Source organism: Scleropages formosus, chromosome 19 (assembly GCF_900964775.1).
Source record: "Scleropages formosus chromosome 19, fSclFor1.1, whole genome shotgun sequence".
NCBI lineage: Eukaryota > Metazoa > Chordata > Actinopteri > Osteoglossiformes > Osteoglossidae > Scleropages > Scleropages formosus.
This window is the reverse complement of record NC_041824.1, coordinates 15,913,308-15,932,588: the sequence shown is the minus strand read 5'-3', so window position 1 is coordinate 15,932,588 and position 19,281 is coordinate 15,913,308. Positions and strand designations below refer to the sequence as shown.

The 19,281-nt window shown below is 45.1% G+C and overlaps 1 protein-coding gene across 5 annotated transcripts in view; it reads right to left on the bottom strand.

Moving 5' to 3' along the window:
• acap3a (ArfGAP with coiled-coil, ankyrin repeat and PH domains 3a) overlaps positions 1-19,281 on the bottom strand; it is a 103,557-nt gene that overhangs the window by 43,289 nt on the left and 40,987 nt on the right. For all 5 annotated transcript variants that reach the window (XM_029246123.1, XM_029246124.1, XM_029246125.1 and 2 more), the window contains exons 3-6: positions 17,685-17,804; positions 16,262-16,315; positions 3,277-3,335; positions 1,073-1,256 (exon numbers count right to left, since the gene is read on the bottom strand). In XM_029246123.1, the coding sequence (XP_029101956.1) occupies positions 1,073-1,256; positions 3,277-3,335; positions 16,262-16,315; positions 17,685-17,804 (417 nt within the window). The remainder of the gene's footprint in view (positions 1-1,072; positions 1,257-3,276; positions 3,336-16,261; positions 16,316-17,684; positions 17,805-19,281) is intronic.

The window sequence follows — 19,281 nt, the reverse complement described above, 5'->3', positions numbered from 1 at the left end:
ACCTGCAGAAAACCAGTAAATTGTTTTTTTTTTTCAGATCCGCTTTACAATAAAAACCAGCAGCACTGGCTTTAAAAGCAGCTAAATCACAGCGCATCTCAGTCCTTCCCACCTAACTGGAGTCATATGTTGCAGTAAAAGACCTGGCAGCCGGACAGGGTGTTCCCCACCACCACTCCTTGATGTCTGACCTCCGGGGAAGGTGCTCCGCTTTTCGGTCCATGACACACATCTCCCGTGAGGACTCAGGGCAGCGTCAGCTAGCCCGGGCCTGAGAAAGGGGTCCGAAGCCTTGACTTTAAACAGGGGAAGCGGAAAGCCAAGCTGCCACTCACACAAATAGCTCAGCACTGAATGAAGCCCAGAAGCCCTGGTGACAGTTAACTGACACACATGTCCTCCGCCGATGAAGTGCTTCCCCCGGGCCACTCTTTTACTGTTCTTACAAACAGCAACATTGCTGCACAGTCGAGGGGGTCTCGGAAAGCTGTGTTCGGTACAGAGATGTTTGAATGCCTGAGAACTGTTGAGACCGTTGTACATAACACAAAACAGAAGCCTTTATATTAACTGGCACTTTTCTCTAAAGCCACTTACTATGTTAAGCTACTTACACTGATTTACCCCTTTACACAGCTGGGCTTTTTTTTAAAATTATTGTAGCATTTCAGGGTAAGCACCTTAATCAAGGTTACTACAGCAGGAGGTAGGATTTGAACTTGGGTCCTTTGAGAACAAGGCAGTAACTCTCATCACTACTCCACCTGCTGCCCAGTCCGCTCTTCCCCGCCATAACATACGGAGTAAAAGTGTCATCCGTCGTGGGACAGTTTGAATGGGGTGGGGGGGGTTCTGATATTGAAGAAAGAAAGATGCATGCAAAGCAAACCCCAATTTCACATGACAGAAAGAAATTTTTTGCTCCAACGTGTGGCACAAACTGCAGTTAAACTCTAATCAGATCCACCCCCAGATCATCGGAAGTAGATATAGCAGACATCCCTGTAGAATGACAGGGTCGCAAGGTGTGTGTATCTAGGTGAGGTTTGTTGTGTGTCTGCCTGCATATCACCTGAAGCACGTAGTCCAGGGCCAGATGGCGGAAGCACTTGCGGGTGATGGTGAGTGTTCCTGTGGCTTCTTCCACCTCATGGGGTTTGTTCCGCGGCGCCTGCGCATTCTTCACCTGGGCCATCTCCATGTCCTCGCGCACCTTGTCAAACTGTTTCTTGGTCTCCTTGAACTTACGCACATCCCTGGGAGCCACAGGAGAGGTGGGTCAGGTGGTTTTTGGTCATGAGGTCACCCTGATGGCATCATTACCCAATGAACAAATAGCTTCACTAAGATGCATCACTGTAACAGCAAACCATGCTGGGCGACCTTCTCAAGCTGAAGTGTGTGGGTGTGTGTTGTATTTCATCTCCATTATATGTCAGCATCACTCTAATTCTTCTTTCAATCACAAGATCATATTGACATCTGAGCTAAAAAAGACCTGATTCCTTTATAAAGGCAAGCGCATATTAACAGTTCTGACTCATAATATTTCTTTAAGATTTACAGGGGTACTGCAGGGAAATACCTCTCTGGTCTTCAGAACATCCATTAAGAGTACATGGCCTTGTGGGTAATAAGACAAGAGCCTGGTCATTACCCGAATGCCTTAAAACAGGCACATTGCCGGTCCATTTGCACTTCCATGAACTTTAGGCAAAGAAGCCTGGCTCTTCCCAGACCACTTCAAGGAAACATCAATGTGCCCAAAGCCAGTTCACCCAATCTTCCCATATTGAGTCCTCTAGTCCTAAAACTTGCCAAGCTGAACCACAGATTCAAATAAAGAAGAAAAAAAAAAAACCCACAAGCATTCATTCAAAGCTGCCTGGACTAGGGTAGAAAGTACTGGCATTGCTTGATTTACAAACTCCATATTTAAAAATTTTGGTATCATGGCTATTGGTTTTTTTGATTCATTCAAAAAAATCTGCAGGTTGTATGTCTTGAGTAAAGTTCAGTAATGTGCTGTAGTTGGAGCAAGTGTCTTATCAACTGTTTTCTGTTCAATTCTTGGCTGGATTTTGCTTTGTTTCCACAGGTGTGTGCAGTGGCAGTGCAAGAATGAATGCCAAGCCCCCTGCCTCACCTGCCCACCACAACTCATAATCAACTGTTCTTCTCATCACTTGCTGATGACAGTTCATCACAGTAAATTTCCTTGTTTATTTTAATTGTTGCATGCGCTTATTTTTTTTTTTTTACATAAATTTCATTATTGAATGTTTATAGTTGTCTACAGGATATAAGGAAAACACAGCCTACAGGCTAGAAACATACCTATTAATGACCTCATAAAGTCTTTAATAATTATAGAGTGATTTGCATCATGCCAAAATCATGGGTTGACAGTTCTGTAGGTGTTTTACAGTGTTTAGTGATATCTGGGAAATTGGTTTGGAGTTTTCAGATGGGCTGGGAAATCATTATTATTTTTCCCACTTAAACTAATGGGAAATAGGCTTTTGGCATCTGCGTTGTATTCAGGAGTGGACTAATTTTGTAAACTGAGGGATTGCTCTCCACAGTGAGTCAGAAATAAAGTGAGATGGAAGAGGAAGACCTGACCATTTAAGGTTGGAAAACAAATACTAAGGAATGTTTGGAAGAGACTCCATGGTCTACTTCCGTTTAAGCGACATAAAAACATCAAAGCATGAAGTCTTCAAGTTTTGTTTTTGCCCTTGGAGTTAAACTGTTAATGATTCTGGCAGCTGAAATCGCCTTGTTGTGCTTACTCCAGCAAAACATACTCTTTGCTGTGCTCCAGCCCTGGGAAAGAACATCATCTAGGTGCCACACTCTTGTTTCCCATGACCTGATCAACTTATGTGTTACTTCCTCTCATTTGCTGAGCCTGATGGGATTAACTTCCGTTTGAGGGCCTAATTCGGGGCACACTGATGACACCTTCGCCTGGCAGCTGGAAACCTCACCTCCAGCACGTGGAAAACGTCCAGTGGCCCTGACACCTCTCGCACAGCAAATTATTTCACTTTACGGCACTGAAGTGTACAGCTGGCACTTCAGCAGACGAGCCAAAGCTGTTCTGAGCCAAAGCTTGCCACAGGCTTACTAGAGACGCAGGGGAAGTCTCAAGAACATATTTTAAAGAATCAGCATAATGAGACTTGAGAAACAGAACTATGTGAAGGTATGACCAAGGCGCTGAAACAGCAGAGCCTGGGAGTAGTGATTGTTGGGTGTCTTCATACTTACTCCTTTACAAAGTTGTGCAGCTGCTGTTTGACGGACCTCTGGGCCTGGTCAAACAGGATCTGTGAAGACACAATAAAATAAATTTTAAGAAAAAACAGTTCACAGGGGCAGCAATGCGGAGTGATGTTAAACAGTACATTTACACTTATTAATTTAGACTCTTTTCTCCAAAGCTAATACATCTCAGTAAACAATACAATAGTGCATTACACCAAGGGAAGGAGAAATTGGGATTCTTGACTGGAGTCAATTTGTCACGTAGCACAATACAAATCAGTATATATTACGCAAGTAGCTGCATATAGGATTTTTTAAATGGGTAATTGGTAAACAGATGTAACACAATATACATGTGTATGTAAATTTAATGAGCACATAAAAGATCACGGCAAAAAGTGAGTCTGAAAGAGACGTGTGCTGAGACCCTTCTTGAGTAAATGATGGATTCAATGATTCCATCACTGAGAAAGGAAGATCACTTCACCACGATGGAGCCAGAAGCAAAAACTTAAGTGCTTACAATTTTGGACCTCTTGGGAGTGGGATCACCGAATGGCCAGGGGTAGAGAAGCACAGCAATCTGGCTGAGGTGTAGCGAGAGATCGGGTCTTGTAATTACCGAATAGTGCTGGACAACTGACCCAAAGATCGCAGGCTCAGTGCCCAACAGGAGCACGGCCCATAATCTGTACAGCTCCAGTTAATACCCCGGTAAGTGAACCGGGACGGTGCCTTCGATAAGGGCATCAAGGGAAAAAGCAATCGTGGTAGAGTACTTAATTCAAGCCCTTAACGATGGTACAGCATAACATGCCTAAAGGCAATAGCACTAAATACAGCTGCTCACTACTATGATGACAGTGTAAAGAAACCGGTACACAGTAGTATTTACTGAAAGTGTCTAACCCATCTGTGCTCCTGTAATGACATGAATCAGTCAGCAGAGGACCCTCTCACTCCAAGTGTTCCCCAATCTTGGGGGAGAAAGCGGACTTCGTTACGTCACACGCGGAGACCTCCCTCATCACTCCCTCCCATTCATACTCACTCTTAGTCCTCCGCGGCAGGAATTTTACTGTAATTGTTAGCGTTGTGCTCCGGCAGTGTTAGATATAGGTCACTCGGGCACGACGGAGGCTATAGGGGATACCGCGGCAAGACTCCAAGAGCCAGTGTCCTCATGATGAGCCTTTGTGTTTAGGGGGGTCTGTGGAGGTACCGTTGCTCCTAGGCTACGGAGTCCCCCCACCCCACCTGTTGACCCCAGGCAGACTGACCACTGAATGTCCATCTGTACCAAAACTAGTAGATCTTCATTTAACTTGGAAACTCCCTCAGCTTGGGTTGCCACATCCTCACTTGGATCTGTTTCAGCGCTCAATAAAAGCTTAGTTTACAGAAAAGGGTCCGATAGGAAGGGACTGGCATGAACACTGTACGACGAGTGGTCAACAAATAAAGCTGTTTACCAGAGATCTTCAGGCTGACCAGTTTATGTTGATCAGCTGCAGTCACACCAGTTTACTGTAGTAATTCAGGCCCATGTGGTCACACCCACTGAAGTTATACTGTTGTCATTTTTCAGCTTATTCCCACCGTAGGGGTATCACAGCAGGAGGTGGTTTTCGAACCTGGGTCTTTCCATTGTAAGGAAGCAGTTCTAAACACTATGATACAGTAGTGGTTATTGTCATAATTTCTATGACCTCAGGGAGAAATGTGTGGTATTAGTGTGATGCTTGAAATTCAGATGTTTAACTGTGTGCCTGTGTAGCAGATTGTGGTTGGGCAAGAGAGTCAGCTGATGGGGTAAATGTCTATTTCACTGCTCTTCTGGCTTGTGTTTAAATCACGCTGATGGAGGACAAAAGAGTAAAAAGAGTGCTGTGTTGGGAATTTTTCTGAAGGAATGATTAAGTGTGTATATATACAGTTAGGGGTGTGTGCGTGCGTGTGTGTATAAATAATTATTGCACCTATTTGTTTTTTTGTTGTTTAGTGAAAATAAAATCTCCACCTTCGCATCATTATTAAGAGTACCCATTTCTGCTCAACTGTTCAATGATACATTTACATTTATTTATATTGATTCATTTAGCTTTTCCACCCCAAACTGACGTACAAAGCAACGCACAGCCAAAATGCATCAACAGACAAAGAGCTTTAGATGCAGACCTTGTAGTCCAGTCAGTTTTTTTCAACAGCACTTTTAAAGCAGTGTACATTACACAAACACCTCTATATAGAATTGATAGGGAGCAAGATGTTTCTAACACTTATTTATTTAGCTGATGCTTTTCTCCCAAGCAACTTACAATGTTAACATAACAACTATTTACCCCTTCATTACCTGCTGGGTAATTTTACTCAAGCTATTCAGAGTAAATACCTTGCTTAAGGGTACTATAACCAATAGCGGGGATTGAACCTAGAACTTCTAAACACCAAGGCAGCAGTTCTAACCACTATGCTACCAGCTGTCCCTCTTCAACAGCTCAGCAGTGAAAGTTTAGTGGAGCCGTTAAGAGATAAGGCGAAAACTGAGTTTCAAAGAGACGTGTTTTGAGACCCTTCTTGAAATTTGAGAGGGACTCAGCAGTTCTGAGTGAGATAGGGAGAGTGTTCCACCACACTGGTGCCAGATCCGAGAACCTTCTGGCTTCACGGAAACGACAGCTACAACTTTGGTCTTCTTTTCCAGAGCAGGCTGGTTCTGACAGACCATAAACTTCTCTTGTCCCCAAAAAACTCACTCAAACGAAGCTGTACAGGCAGCTGGCAGGGAGCGCAGTGCACACAACAATGGGTTCTCACGCAATCGGCCAGCTTTTGTGTCGTCGTCGTGCGAAAGACGGATCCCTTGCCGTCTTTACTGAGCAAAGCAATTTACCACCAGAACAACCATCAGGAAAATCAGCAGACCTGGAAATGAACATTTAACAGCAAATGATGACACATCCAGCAAAGTCATGGCCTGTTTAGCCCTTCTGTGGCCAAGCGATGGCCTTTGGCCAGCTCGCTAGTTCACCAGCGTGAATTCGGGAAGGCACTTACCACCCTCTGTTGCAGTAAATCTCAAGATGCTGGCACACTGCAGGAAGCACCAAGGCCTCCCTGTGTGCAGCCAACTGTCTGGTGGGAACAATTTAATAAGTCAGCACGCCACAAGCACCAAAATTCCACGAAACTGCATCTCGACTTAGAGAAAGCAGATGGGAAGGAGACGCAGAAGTAGACAATGAAATGCAGAATTAGATTTGGGCAAACGAGGGGTGGCTGGTTACTCTGGACCAAACAGAGAGACGAAAGAAGCCAGGTGGCTGAGGAGAGCTGATATTTCAGGAACTTTTAAGGCACATCTGGGGTCGTGTTCTCTCTTCCCACCCATTTACACTCGAACCCCGAGATACACCCATAGGGGTTGCGAGGATCTGACTTCACGAGGAGCTTCGTGCAACACCCCTGCTTCAGCTTATGAGGCATTTCTTCGCATTTCCGAGGATCGAACGTAGGTTTTGCAGTGCCTCCCCGCAGCTTGGTGGCGCAAGACAAGCACCACGTGGTCTGCGTCTGTAGTTCCCAAGTCTTCCACCTCAGCCCTTCTTTATGCACCTCGGCCAACACCTGTTATTATCTCAATAATCACGGCCACCATTTGGACTGTCTGAATGACGTCAACTTATTCAGTGGGTGTCAGTTCATCTGCATTGTTTTCATTGATTTCTTCGGCTTTGTTTTTTGCATTAAAGCCTGAATGGATACATAACCGCCAAGTAACATATGTGCGAATGTCTTGTTCGCGAGCACTTGATAAATGTATGGTACGTAAGAGCTGAACAAGAGCAGTTCTAGTCATGCAGTATTATAGAGTCACTAATGAAGGAAAACTGTCTTGTGTTGTTTTATGATAACTAAAGTTAACAGTGAGTGCTGTATGTATTTTTGGGGTTTAATTCCTTATTACATTTTTGCTTTTAGGGTGGGAGGTCACTTTAAGTGGGGCGGGGGGGTGCATTGCGCTCTATGTGCTGAAATGATCCAACGCTGACTGCCTTGTCCTGTAGTGACAAAAATATCATTCTTGCTCGGTATGTGATGCATAAAAGCGTTGATCTATAAGTGGGTTGGACCTCTCTTAAAACCGCATGAATATTAAAAATGGTTTGAATTTACAAGCTAAACTATATTATTATGTATCATATAGCAATACATAAACACAGAAAATGCAACTTTTCTTTCATGTGGCAACTTCAAAGAGTAAAAGAAAACACAGATGATCATTTGTGTAGAAACTGATAAGGATTTTTAAATTCAACACGGCAATATACTTCTTGGGGGTTCAATGGCATGGACAAGGTCCTGCTCTCCTGTGGTTCAAGTCCTACTGGGGGTGCCTTGGGATGGAGTGGCATCCCATCCTGGGTGTGTCCACTCCCCCTCCAGCCTTGAGCCCTGTGTTGCCAGGTTAGGCTCTGACTCCCCACAACAGGACAAGCACACACACTTTCTGACCCACTTGTCCTGTATGGGGTTACAGAGCCTAACCCAGCAACACAGGGCATAAGGCTGGAAGGGGAGGGGACACACCCAGGATAGGACACCAGTCCATCACAAGGCACCCCAAGCAGGACTTGAACCCCAGACCCACCCGAGAGCAGGAACTTGTCCAACCTACTGCATCACCATGGTATAAGCAGTTCAGACACTATACTTTTTTCCCTCCTCCTTATCTCTAAGCACACAGTCCACATCAAACCTCACACCCCTCAAAACTAAAGTATATTACGGAATGGAACAGCAAACCCAAAATGTATACAGTACTTAGTGCGTTCTAAACAAAACAGATAGACTGTATGGGGTTAAATTATCATTTAAACTAATGCTATTTATGTCTTTGAGTTATGAGAACTCACATTATCAGGGGTTTTTAAGGACTAAGCTGCCTTTGTTAGACATGGAAACACTGTATGTTTTTTTTCTTTTCAGGCAGCTGTGAGAAGGTTCCGGCATGCTGAGTTCTGCAGCCTGTGACTTTTTTGGGAAATGGGAGATTCATGGAACAGCATGGAGGATCACCACAGCGTCACAGCTGCGGAGGGGATCAGTCTATCTCACCATTTCCAGCGGAAATGCAACGCGCTGATGAAGCATCTCATCTTATTTCTATGAAGCGCTCTTCTCAACAGAATGAGACGGAGCACACGTGAGACACAGAACGAAAAAGATAAAACGCAGGTAAAGGTATGCAAACATTAATCAGGTAAACTAACTGGCAGCTGAATAGAAGACAAAAAACACTCCCGACAGCAAATAAATGGAGAAAAATAAATCATGGGGGTCCAAGTATCAGTTGCTCCCTCCCCCCCTCCACATCTTTTCATAAGCGGGAAATGTGCATCAAAAGTGGTATAGTGGAGCAACTTTAATATGCCATAACATGCTTATTTTCACATGTCACTCACTTCCCCTGGCCACTAACCACCATTGGGATCTTGTTGCCTGGTTACAGCAACAAGACACATAGCCGGTGTGCCCCATCCTCCCTCCCTCCCCCCACTCTTCTTGCCACTGTGCATGCTTACATTCTCCCCCTTTTGCAGATAATCCCTGGATTGTGGGCAAATACTATTCAGGAACAGGTTTTATTACATAAAGACCTGGCAACACCACACCATCCCCCATCCCCCACTACCATGTCCTGACTCTGCTATGAGTGCCTCCCTCCAGTCACCCTCCTGATAATCCCTGCCGCCACCATTGCACAGCAATTCCAGTTCAATTCCTTCCCATTTGGCCTCATCTCTGTTCCCGATCCGGAAATTTGGACAGGAATGCTACACGTCTTTTAGCTGTCATATAAAAACACACAGTTTCGTGTTGGCGAAAAGCTGCCATCATGTGATAGACGTGAAAAAAATACATTTTGTTCTAATTATTGCCGCAGATGTTCCTGTGGTATGTTCCGGTATATGGAAGAAACTTGTGCAGCATTTGTGAAATGAAAGGGGTCTTTACAGAAGACAGCAAGAACCACTGATCATGTGTGAACTTCCACTGCTGTTCCGCAGTTGTCACACGGTTTTCATGGAGCTCCATTCATCTGATGGAGTGAAAGATCTCCGCTACGGCAGGAGACTTGTCTTATTTACCAGCTGACAAGAAGAGCTTGTTCAGGGGTCATAAGGCCATTCACTCATGGGATAGAAACGGTATTAGTCAAAAGCTGAGTGTGTCAGCCGTCTAGAGCTTTATTGGGTGGTGTGTATGGAGGGTGAGAGTGAGGGCACTCTGTTGGTAACCATTCTTGACTTGACTGACCCATTTGTGTGGTTCATTCATACTTCTGGATGGATGCCCAAGGCATCACAATCCTACTGTGAGAATTGAAGCAGCTGCCCTTACCCCCCCCCCCCAAAAGGCAAAACACACATAAAGTACACAAACACACAGTTTCTGTCATACACATGGCCCTAAACTTACAAACACGTTTGGGAGCAGAAATCTGTTCATAACTCGACTTGTTAATAACTTCAAAGCCACTTCTGCCTTGTACCGAATAATTTTATGTCCTGCAATTTTTAATGGGTTATATTCTTAAAAAAACCTCAGACAAAGTTAAAGTAAATAAGAATTCTCTGTAAGATTTCCAATAACCATTGTAGCCAGAAATAATCTCCACAACCTAAAGATCAATACCATTGGCAATTTCATCCCATAAACATGTCTGACATTCCTCACTTTCCTTCTGTATCCACACAGTCAATAAAATCTTAAAGGAAAATCTCTTGATTTATTTACAAATGAGGTCAGGTGAATATCTCAGCTATAGCTACAGTAAATGAAAATACTGATGTTTTTATTAACTTTGAGCTATGTTCAAATTAAAAGTAATTTAAAATGACTGAAAATAAAAACACATGAATGCCAGTTGTTGGCTGATTAATTCCATAAACATGCACATAATTTCTCATATTCATCTCCAAGGAAAACCAGACCGAAGCTGTAAAGACTGGAATGATACCTTCTGTGCATCTAGTGTCCGAGTGCATTTTGCTGCCAACTAATGGCTGAACATGGAAATGCAGTCATTTTCACGCCAACCCAAATTGTATAACGCAGAATGGTTAAGAAAATAAAATTTGAAATAACTTGGAAAAAATGTGAATGTTTGTTATCAGAGCATCAAATGTACACACAGATCCAGTGGAGGCCGTTGGATTGTCATTATTTATCCATTTGCATGAACCATCCCACTAACGGGTGACTAACATCTCCTGTATAGAGCGAGGTGGTGTTTTTGGCAGTACATGCTCTGCCTTTTAATGTCTATAAAGCTGGCAGAACTTCAAGTCTTCTACCCACTTCCTGTTCTTTACATAGGGGAATGATGCTGAATCATCTCCTCTCACCCACGTTACAGTCCTCCAGGAAGCCTCAGGAAAATAACACTTTAAAATGTCGACTGTGCTCAAACAAAAATCACCAGTTCAGCTTTTCTGTGAACAGCTTGAGTATCGGTGTCTCGTTTTATTTGCCCGTTAGATTGCTAGATGGTCCCGTTCTGTCCAAAGGGTCTTCACCAAAATATCATGACGGTGATGACTGCAACATTTAAATACCAGTTATGTAACGCACTTCAGATTTGTGCTGCTTTGTTCAGGACCACATATAGTAAAAATATAAATGGGAACCGCAATATAACCAAGACTGCTTGGCGTCTACATCTACGAGGAATACAGTACATCGGAGCCCATCCCAAGGAGGCATGGAGTTGCTAGACTGAAGCATATTAGTGTTTGGGGCTGTGGTAAGCCCTTAGCAAAGAATCAGCATAATATAATCCCTTTTAGCTATTTCTCTGAAAAAAATGGTGCAATAGAACACTGATCTGTGCGAAATTCATCCTTAAATCTAGAGGTCATTCTCTAGACTCAGTTCACTTCATCAGGACCAACCTGGATGAAAGAATGCACGTGAAAGGCAATAGCAATAAAAATTTAAACGCAAATACTGACAAACGCACCACAACTAGCTGGGGGCTGTGCAGTTACCACACTTTGTCCAAAAGTGGCACAAGCATCTGCACAAGTCTTGTACTGTACATACACCCAGCCATCTCCAAACAGGGTTAATTCATTCTGTTCAATGAAATCTCTCGGCCAATTACCATTATTAGGGGGTCAAATTACTATTATTTGTCACTGGAAAAATAATAGATTATGAAACTCGAAATATGTCAGCTAAAATTAAAAATTAACTGAAATAAAAGCTATTTTCTAGATGAAAATAGTAACACAAAGATATTTTATAATGTCAGGTCATTGTCAACAACCGCTTGTCCTGAGTGGGCTCACAACAAGCCGGAGCCGGACCTGGCAACACAAGGTGGAAGGCCGAAGGGGGAGGGGACACCAAGCAGGGCTTGAACCCCAGACCCGCCACACAGCGGACAGCGGCCAAACCTGGTATAACAAAAATAACTGAAATCTGTACTTGTTACTAAAAATTTAAAGAATGCTACACAGGATAAAGTATAATTTTTGGATTGTCAGTGTTGCCTTTGGACTCTGACTGAAAAACGAGTAGCACTTTATTTACGATAGTGTTACAGTATTCGTGTTATAAACACTATTTATATAACTGAAATAATTAATATTTAAACTGTCTGTTTCTAGAAGTACTGCATTTCTTGTTTTAGCCTTGTTTACCACAATAAGTGTTGTACTTTTTTGAGACTGCCAATGTGACAAAAAATACTAATTATATAGTACAGTAGTTAGTTTTGTTGTGAAAGACGCATAGCGTCGGTGTGCTCTGCTGATCGAAATACGGAGTAGTCAGTGAACAAAATAGCTTTTTGGACATAAAATTACTGTGTTGCTAGGAAAAATGGTGTCGTACCAAACAATAAGCCCGCTTTATGTAAAAACAGTATCTATTTTTATCAGCCATTGAAGTGGTTATTCCTTTATGTGATTATTCTCATTTTGCCCACTTTACCCCAAATGCACCACAGCACCTCCTGCCGTGACTTCCATATGTCCACAACACAGACAGGTAATAAGGTACAGCCCCGGTACCACCCATCATGACCCACTGTGCTAGACAGACAATTAGAGTAATTACAGGCAGCAGGATACAGGAGCGAGTGTTAATCCCAGTTGGGCCAATCTCAGTCTTTCACACGACTAAACTGGGGCCAGACATTACAGAATCATCCTTCTCCTCCCATCACTGGAACACAACCAGAGCACATAGGGAAGCCCTCCTAAGTGCAAATACGTTTCCCAAATGAGGCAGAAAAGCAATCTGACCCATTGTGAAAGAACAATCATGTCAGGAAATGACGAAGAATATCGGAGAGAAGCTGCGTTTACAAATTACCCAGAAAGCTCTGATATCACGAAACAGGGTAAGTATGGAAACGTCAATCTGAAGAATTACCGGTCTGACTAACCCTGACCCGCACTGCACTGCTATTAGTTGCAATGGATTAGAAAATAGAATTATAATGAGCCTTACTGTATTGAAAAAAAAGTGTCCTAATCGGACTGAATTACCTAGAAATACCAATGTTGTTCACACTGCAGATGAGACAGCAGTTTATAAATCGCTGCATGCTAAAATTTTAGACATTCGTGGTTTATTTCTCAAAACAGGGCAGTGCCATTGTCTTCACTGAGAGGAGTCCCATGACTGTCCTACATAGGGATGCTAAACCTTGACTGCGTATTACCACTTTTCTCATTTCAGTTTATGTAGACCTGGCGTAGAAACTTGGCTTTCGGTGTGTTGTGACATCAGCTCTCATTAAGAGGCTTACAATGGAGAGGCTGATGAGGATGCAGCGGTGAACCCTGCATGTTTACATGCTTGTGTGTCTGTCTACCTGCATGCCTGCATTCCAAGCCATCCATCTGCCATCCTTGCCTCCCATGTGTATTGCAGGGTGTTCACAGCAGTGCAGTGGAGCGTGTAGCACATCCTCAGCTCTTTCGATGGCCTGCAGCTGTTTCAGTCCCTCCACAGCTGCACCCCCACCGGCCACCCACCCCAGCTGTGCATTTAGGCATGGTCAGGTGATCAATGTTTTGCCAACTGGGCTCCGCTGTAGCCTGCAGCCACACTCGGGATCTTCTCCAAGTTACTGTGCCGTGATCAATCTACTTCTCCGACCCCCTCAGCCATTTCTCTTTATCTGTGGCACCTCTTCTCTTCCAGCACATGTGCACCTTCCAATGACTCTCAGGAGGCCGCTAGCGAACTGTGCAAGATTGCATCAAACACAACATGTCATGGGAAGACAACCTGCCACCATCTCACACACACACACACACACACACACACACACACACACACACACACACACACACACACACTGAAGCCGCTTGTCCCAAGTGGGGTCGTGACAAACCGGAGCCCAACCCAGCAACACAGGGCACAATGCTGGAGGGGGAGGGGACACACCCAGGATGGGACACCAGTCTGTCGCAAGGCACCCAAAGCAGGACTCAAACCCCAGACCCACCAGAGAGCAGGACCCAGCCAAACTCGCTGCGCCACCGCGCCACCCTCACGGGGAAATAGAGAGAAACAAATTACTATTAATATACTACTATGAAGGAGAAAGGGGTACAGTGGCACAGCAGGTTTGGCCTGTGCCCACTCCCTGGTGGATCTGGGGTTCAAGTCCTGCCTGGGGTGCCTTGTGACAGACTGCCATCCCATCCTGGGTGTGTCCCCTCCCTCTCCAGCCCTGTGCCCTGTGTTGCCAGGGTAGGCTCTGGTTTGCCACAACCCTGCTTGGGACAAGTGGTTTCAGACAGTGTGTGTATTATGAAGAATGATCCATCACATCTTTGTCTTGTGCCACCGGCCCACATGTTATACAGCTACTGACATTTCCCTCCACAGAGGGCTGAAGAAAGATACACTTACATTTAATCATTTAGCTGACACCTTTTTCCAAAGCAACTTACAATGTTACCATTTATACAGATGGGTCATTTTTAGTGGAACAATTGAGGGTAAGTACCTTGCTCAAGGGTACAACAGCCAGAGGGGGATCAAACCTCCAGCCTTCACATCCAAAGGCAGCTGCTCTAACCACTGCACTACCAACTGCCCTGCTCGTTCACCAACATTCAATCTGTTTGTGGACGCTTCAGAAAAGAAGTTTCACAGCAATAAGTGTCTACATGTATAGCTGTGTAGCACTTTGTAAACGACTACCTGCAGCTGTACAGCGCTTTGTAATCGAGGCTCATGGCTGTTAGTTACACGGCAACTTAAGCATTCGCACATGTGCTAAAGCGGAGTCACTACTGCAGAAACACGCCATAATTGCAAAAGTACAGCTTGCAGAATTAAGCCTTCCTGTACTTAGCTTGCTGCAAACCCTAAAATTAGAGTGTTTGGCATTCATCTGGTTCACGACGCACCTCCTGGCAACCACCAATTAGGAGCCAAAAACGGAGAGCCGACGCAACAAGAGCGTAATAGTGCTCCAGTAAAGGAAAGGAGGCGCTCGGCCTCATGACAAGAGGCACGTGTAAAAAAAAGGTTGGGGGTAGGGGCAAAGCCAGGATGGCTATATACATCCTTTCAAACACACTCCTCGGAACTGCCGCTGCTCAGGCCATGCTTCTTGGGAGTTCCTACTCCTCTGAAGGGTAGGACAAGATTATATTTACTCATTTAGCTGATGCTTTTCTCCAAAGCAACCTACAGTTTTAATCTACCTACAATTATTTACCCTTTTATACAGCTGGGTAATTTTTTACCAGAGCACTTCAGGGTAAGTACCTTGCTCAAGAGTACTACAGCCCACAGTGAGATGCGAACCTAGAACCTTTGGAGCTAAAAGCAGCACCTAACCACTACGCTACCAGCTGTCACCAACTGGATGGAAGAGAATAATACTTTATTAACCCCTGCAGGGAAATTGATACACATTCAACATGAGACATAACAAAGTGCAGTTAAATAGATAATAAAATAAATAACAAAATAATTTAAAAAGGCTCAATCAGCATTTACGAGTTATAGATATACTGTAGTAGTACTAAGCTCAGAACAATTAAACTAGTGCAATGACTTTTAGGACATCCCCTGCATCACATCTCTGAGGAGCTAACAAGCCCTTGACTGGCACTGGGTGACTGTTGGTAAGAAGGACCCAAAAGTACCTCTTTGTGCACCTGAACTGAACAGGCAAGGTGACTAAAGGAGCTCACCGCAGTCACCTTGAAGAGGGGGTGTGAGCCATTGTCCATAATGGACTTTAACTTCCTCCTCATCCTTGCCTCTGCCACTGCCTCCACTGTGTTGGAGGTCAGAACAAAGACAGAACCTGCCTTCTTCGCAAGGTCATTTACAAGTCTTCAGAGATGTTTCCTTCTCCACACAACAGCATAAAAGATAAAATATGGAAAACACATCTTATTCTCACCAAGCAAACATCTTGTGCATTAGCTCAGTGATCCGAGATCTCACCCGCCGAACAGGTGCTGACGTTCTTTAAAAAGAAAACCAGCGTTTGAGCTCTACGGCAACTTTGCGTGGAAAGTGGTTTTGTGTAGCCAAGCAGGCATAGGTAGGCTGGAGTCAAAGTCCTCTCTTGTGACCGCTAAGAGAATTTTTACAGCAGGAGAGGGAACAGAAGTGGTGCAATCACCTTCTCCCAGTGTGAGGAAACCCATGCACAAACTGAGCTCTATTCAAACCCAGATCCAAAACCACAGCTCAGAAGTGTTACCCGTTGTGCCGCTTCCCTGCAGCATTCGTAAGCAATGCTAATGCTAAGACAGGAAGTTCACAAAGCCCCATGCTTTGACAGATGCAATGTGAGACCCTGTTGAAAAATGCATAGCTGTCCAGTCCAGTTCATTAAGACACAATACTGCTGCAAAGTCACTCTCTAAATGCCCATTTTGAGCTTTCTGGCCCCATAGTCGGGAGAATTTAGGAACAAGGAGGGCCTTACCATGTGGTAGTTCACTATCTCCTGAAGACTCTCTCCAAATTTGTCCAGACACTCCTGCAACAAGAACAGTAGAGCCCTGTAAGCATATTTCATTTTCATCATATTTCACCATATTTCATTCCACACAGCCAGAATTCAGGAGCCTCGAAATATTTAACATGGAGAAAATGCACAGAGCAATAAAGTCACATTTAAATTACATTTACACATTTAGCAGACACTAGTCCCCAAAGCGACACATCCCAGGGTAAACAAAAGTGCACTAAAGAGTTTTAAACTCTTAAGTATGAAGCTACCGACAGAGAGGAACAAATAAGCAAGACAAATATGCCCGGCGTCAATTTTGTTGTATGTTGCTGAACTCCATGGATGAGTTAGGAAAGAAATCAAGCACCTCAGGTTCAATAAAAGTACCCTTGGTACTTTGAGGAGCTGGTGCGAAGAGCTGACATCGCGGTGTCAGGGGTGTTCCGTGGCACAGCTAATTCAACGCAAGTTTACGTTTATTCCTTTAGCCACTGGTTTGCTCCAAAGCAGCTTACAGTTATTTACCCATTTGTAGTTGAGAAATTTTGGTATGTACCATATTCAAGGGTAGTACAGCTGGAGGTAAGATTTGAACCTGTGACCGTTGGGTCTAGAAGAGCAGCTCTGACCACTGCACTACCAGGAGGAGATGAACAGGTTGCTCAGCCTCAGATAATCGGCGAGGCTGTAAAGAAGCCAGTCGGTCTGGTCCGGTCTGGCATCCGGCTTGCTGCTGGCAGGACGGAGTCCGCTCCCCATGTGGCTTCCTACGTGTGGCTCACTAGGTGGAACCCCGGTGTCAGCAACGCAGTTAGGGTAGTCTCCGAGTCTGAACCCCGTTGCCTAACCTGCTCCTAATCGGCATTAAAACATTTACTCGAGACAAGAAAACCCTGAAAACAGGAACACGCCGACCCAACTGCCAAGTCGAGTAAAAAGTCGTCCAGGACTCGTTCTGAGTCGCTGCACCTTCGTGTCAGTGTGCAGGGCAAAATGCGGCGAATCAGAAGGAACGGGGTATTCGAAAGGAGCTTAAAAACGGACTGGCAGTTAAAATGGCTCAATGCTGGATGGGGAGACAATTGGAGACAATGTGTGCGAAAAGATGTCGAAGGGAGCGAAGCACCGAATGACTTCAGGGCACTCCTTGTGCTGCCGGTGCAGAAGCCTCAGGAATGCGCTGCAGTCTTAAGAGCACGCATCATTCGATGATGTAACCGCAAGTTTACGGGCCGCTTAGGTAACTCGACACCTTTCTCCCACGCATGCCGAAACTCGGCTGGGAAGCCAGATGGCAGGCGCATGGTGGGGACGGTGTACGGCCTTCTGGTTTCACCCACGGGCTCCTTTTCGGATCCCCTGTACCCTCCTCGATGTGCGTCCCACGAGGACTCACCGAGATCATCTCGTCTTTTTTGCACTGCTGGGACAGGTCTCGGATGCCGTTGACAAAGAGCTTGTTGGCGCTGACGTAGGCCTTCCCGGCCTCGATCATACCACTGCATAGCTTCACCAGCTGCACACGGGTGGCACAAAGGAAAGGGGGGGAGGGAAAGAGAGAGAGAGAGAGAGAGAGAGAGAGAGAGAGAGATCATCAACATCTGGTCACAGTGCTGGGCCACAATTACGGTCATTTCACCAACTTACCAACCGCAGAATGACTTCCCCATGTTTATGCACATGTGATGGGACAGTGCGTACTTTGAAATGAAAAACAGAAACACAGAATGCAACAATATGCTGTCTGTTACAATGAATAAACTTTCTGTTTTCAGGCTAATTGGCAAAGATAATAAGTCCTGGAACCAGCAGGTCAAGCGCTGTATCTGGAAAGAGCACGCGCCATGCGACCCAAAGGTCACGTGATGTTCTCGCCGCCGGGAGGCCATCGCAGGCCCGATCGCAGACACGGTGGAGCACGGAGGAAAGCTTTCGCCCTCGATCATTAGAAACAGGCCCGCTCGGACCGCTGAGCGCCAAACAGGTGCAGAGCAGCTCGGCTGACCCTGCCGGCCGAGGCACGCCAGTTTAGTCGCACGCGCAGAGCAAGACGCTCCTCCTCCTTCTCCGCACTTTCAACAGATGCTTAAAGGTAATTTCACAAGGCTTCGCACAGCACATGGCTTCGGAGACGGTCGCGTCACGGTTCCAGGTCTTCGGATAGGGCCCTGGGTGCGTGCGCGTACTTGCTTGCGTGTGAGAAAGAAGACGCTCTGAGGGCAGCTCCTCACTTTCACCAATGACATCAGCACCCAGCTTGATGCACATGTGTAATCTGGATGCGCTCGAGGGGATGTGGCACTGACAGGACTCATCAATGTGAGCTGGCTTCTCAGTAGAGAAGAAATAAGAAGTTTAGCTCTGAGATCCAGATGAGCGGCTCTCTCGTCTCACGCTCTAGAGCACGTCTGTGTCTATTTTGCGGAGAATAAAAGAAGGAGAACGGTGGTTTGAACGTTTAAATTTGAACTGGGTCTCCAAAAACACACAGCACTCACTCCCTTCTTACATGTTTCACGGCATCCTGAGGGCGGTTTGCTCTGACCATCTGCTGTAACATTTCACACTTTTTATTGTGCAAAACCACGTTACATTTGTTCATTTAGCTGACACTTCTTTCCAAAGCGACTTACAGTGTTGATCGACCTACAGTTACCTACCCATTTGTACAGCTGAGTAACTTTTACTGCAACAAGTATAGGGTAAGTACCTTGCTCAAGGGCACTGCGGCTGGAGGTGAGATTCAAACGTGCGAACTGTGGATGAGAAGGCAGCATCTCTAAGCACTACGCTACCAGCCATCCTGCCTATGGAGAACAACTCGGATACAATTACACAGCTCATGCATGGTAACTGCGAGACTGTTTCATGTACCTTATATACCATGACGGTTCACAGTCAGCTGAAGTCCAACGCAGGACGTACACTTTACGGTGTGCAACACGCCTACTTTTCAGAAACCTGTCGAAAATTTAGAGAATTTCCTATGCTGT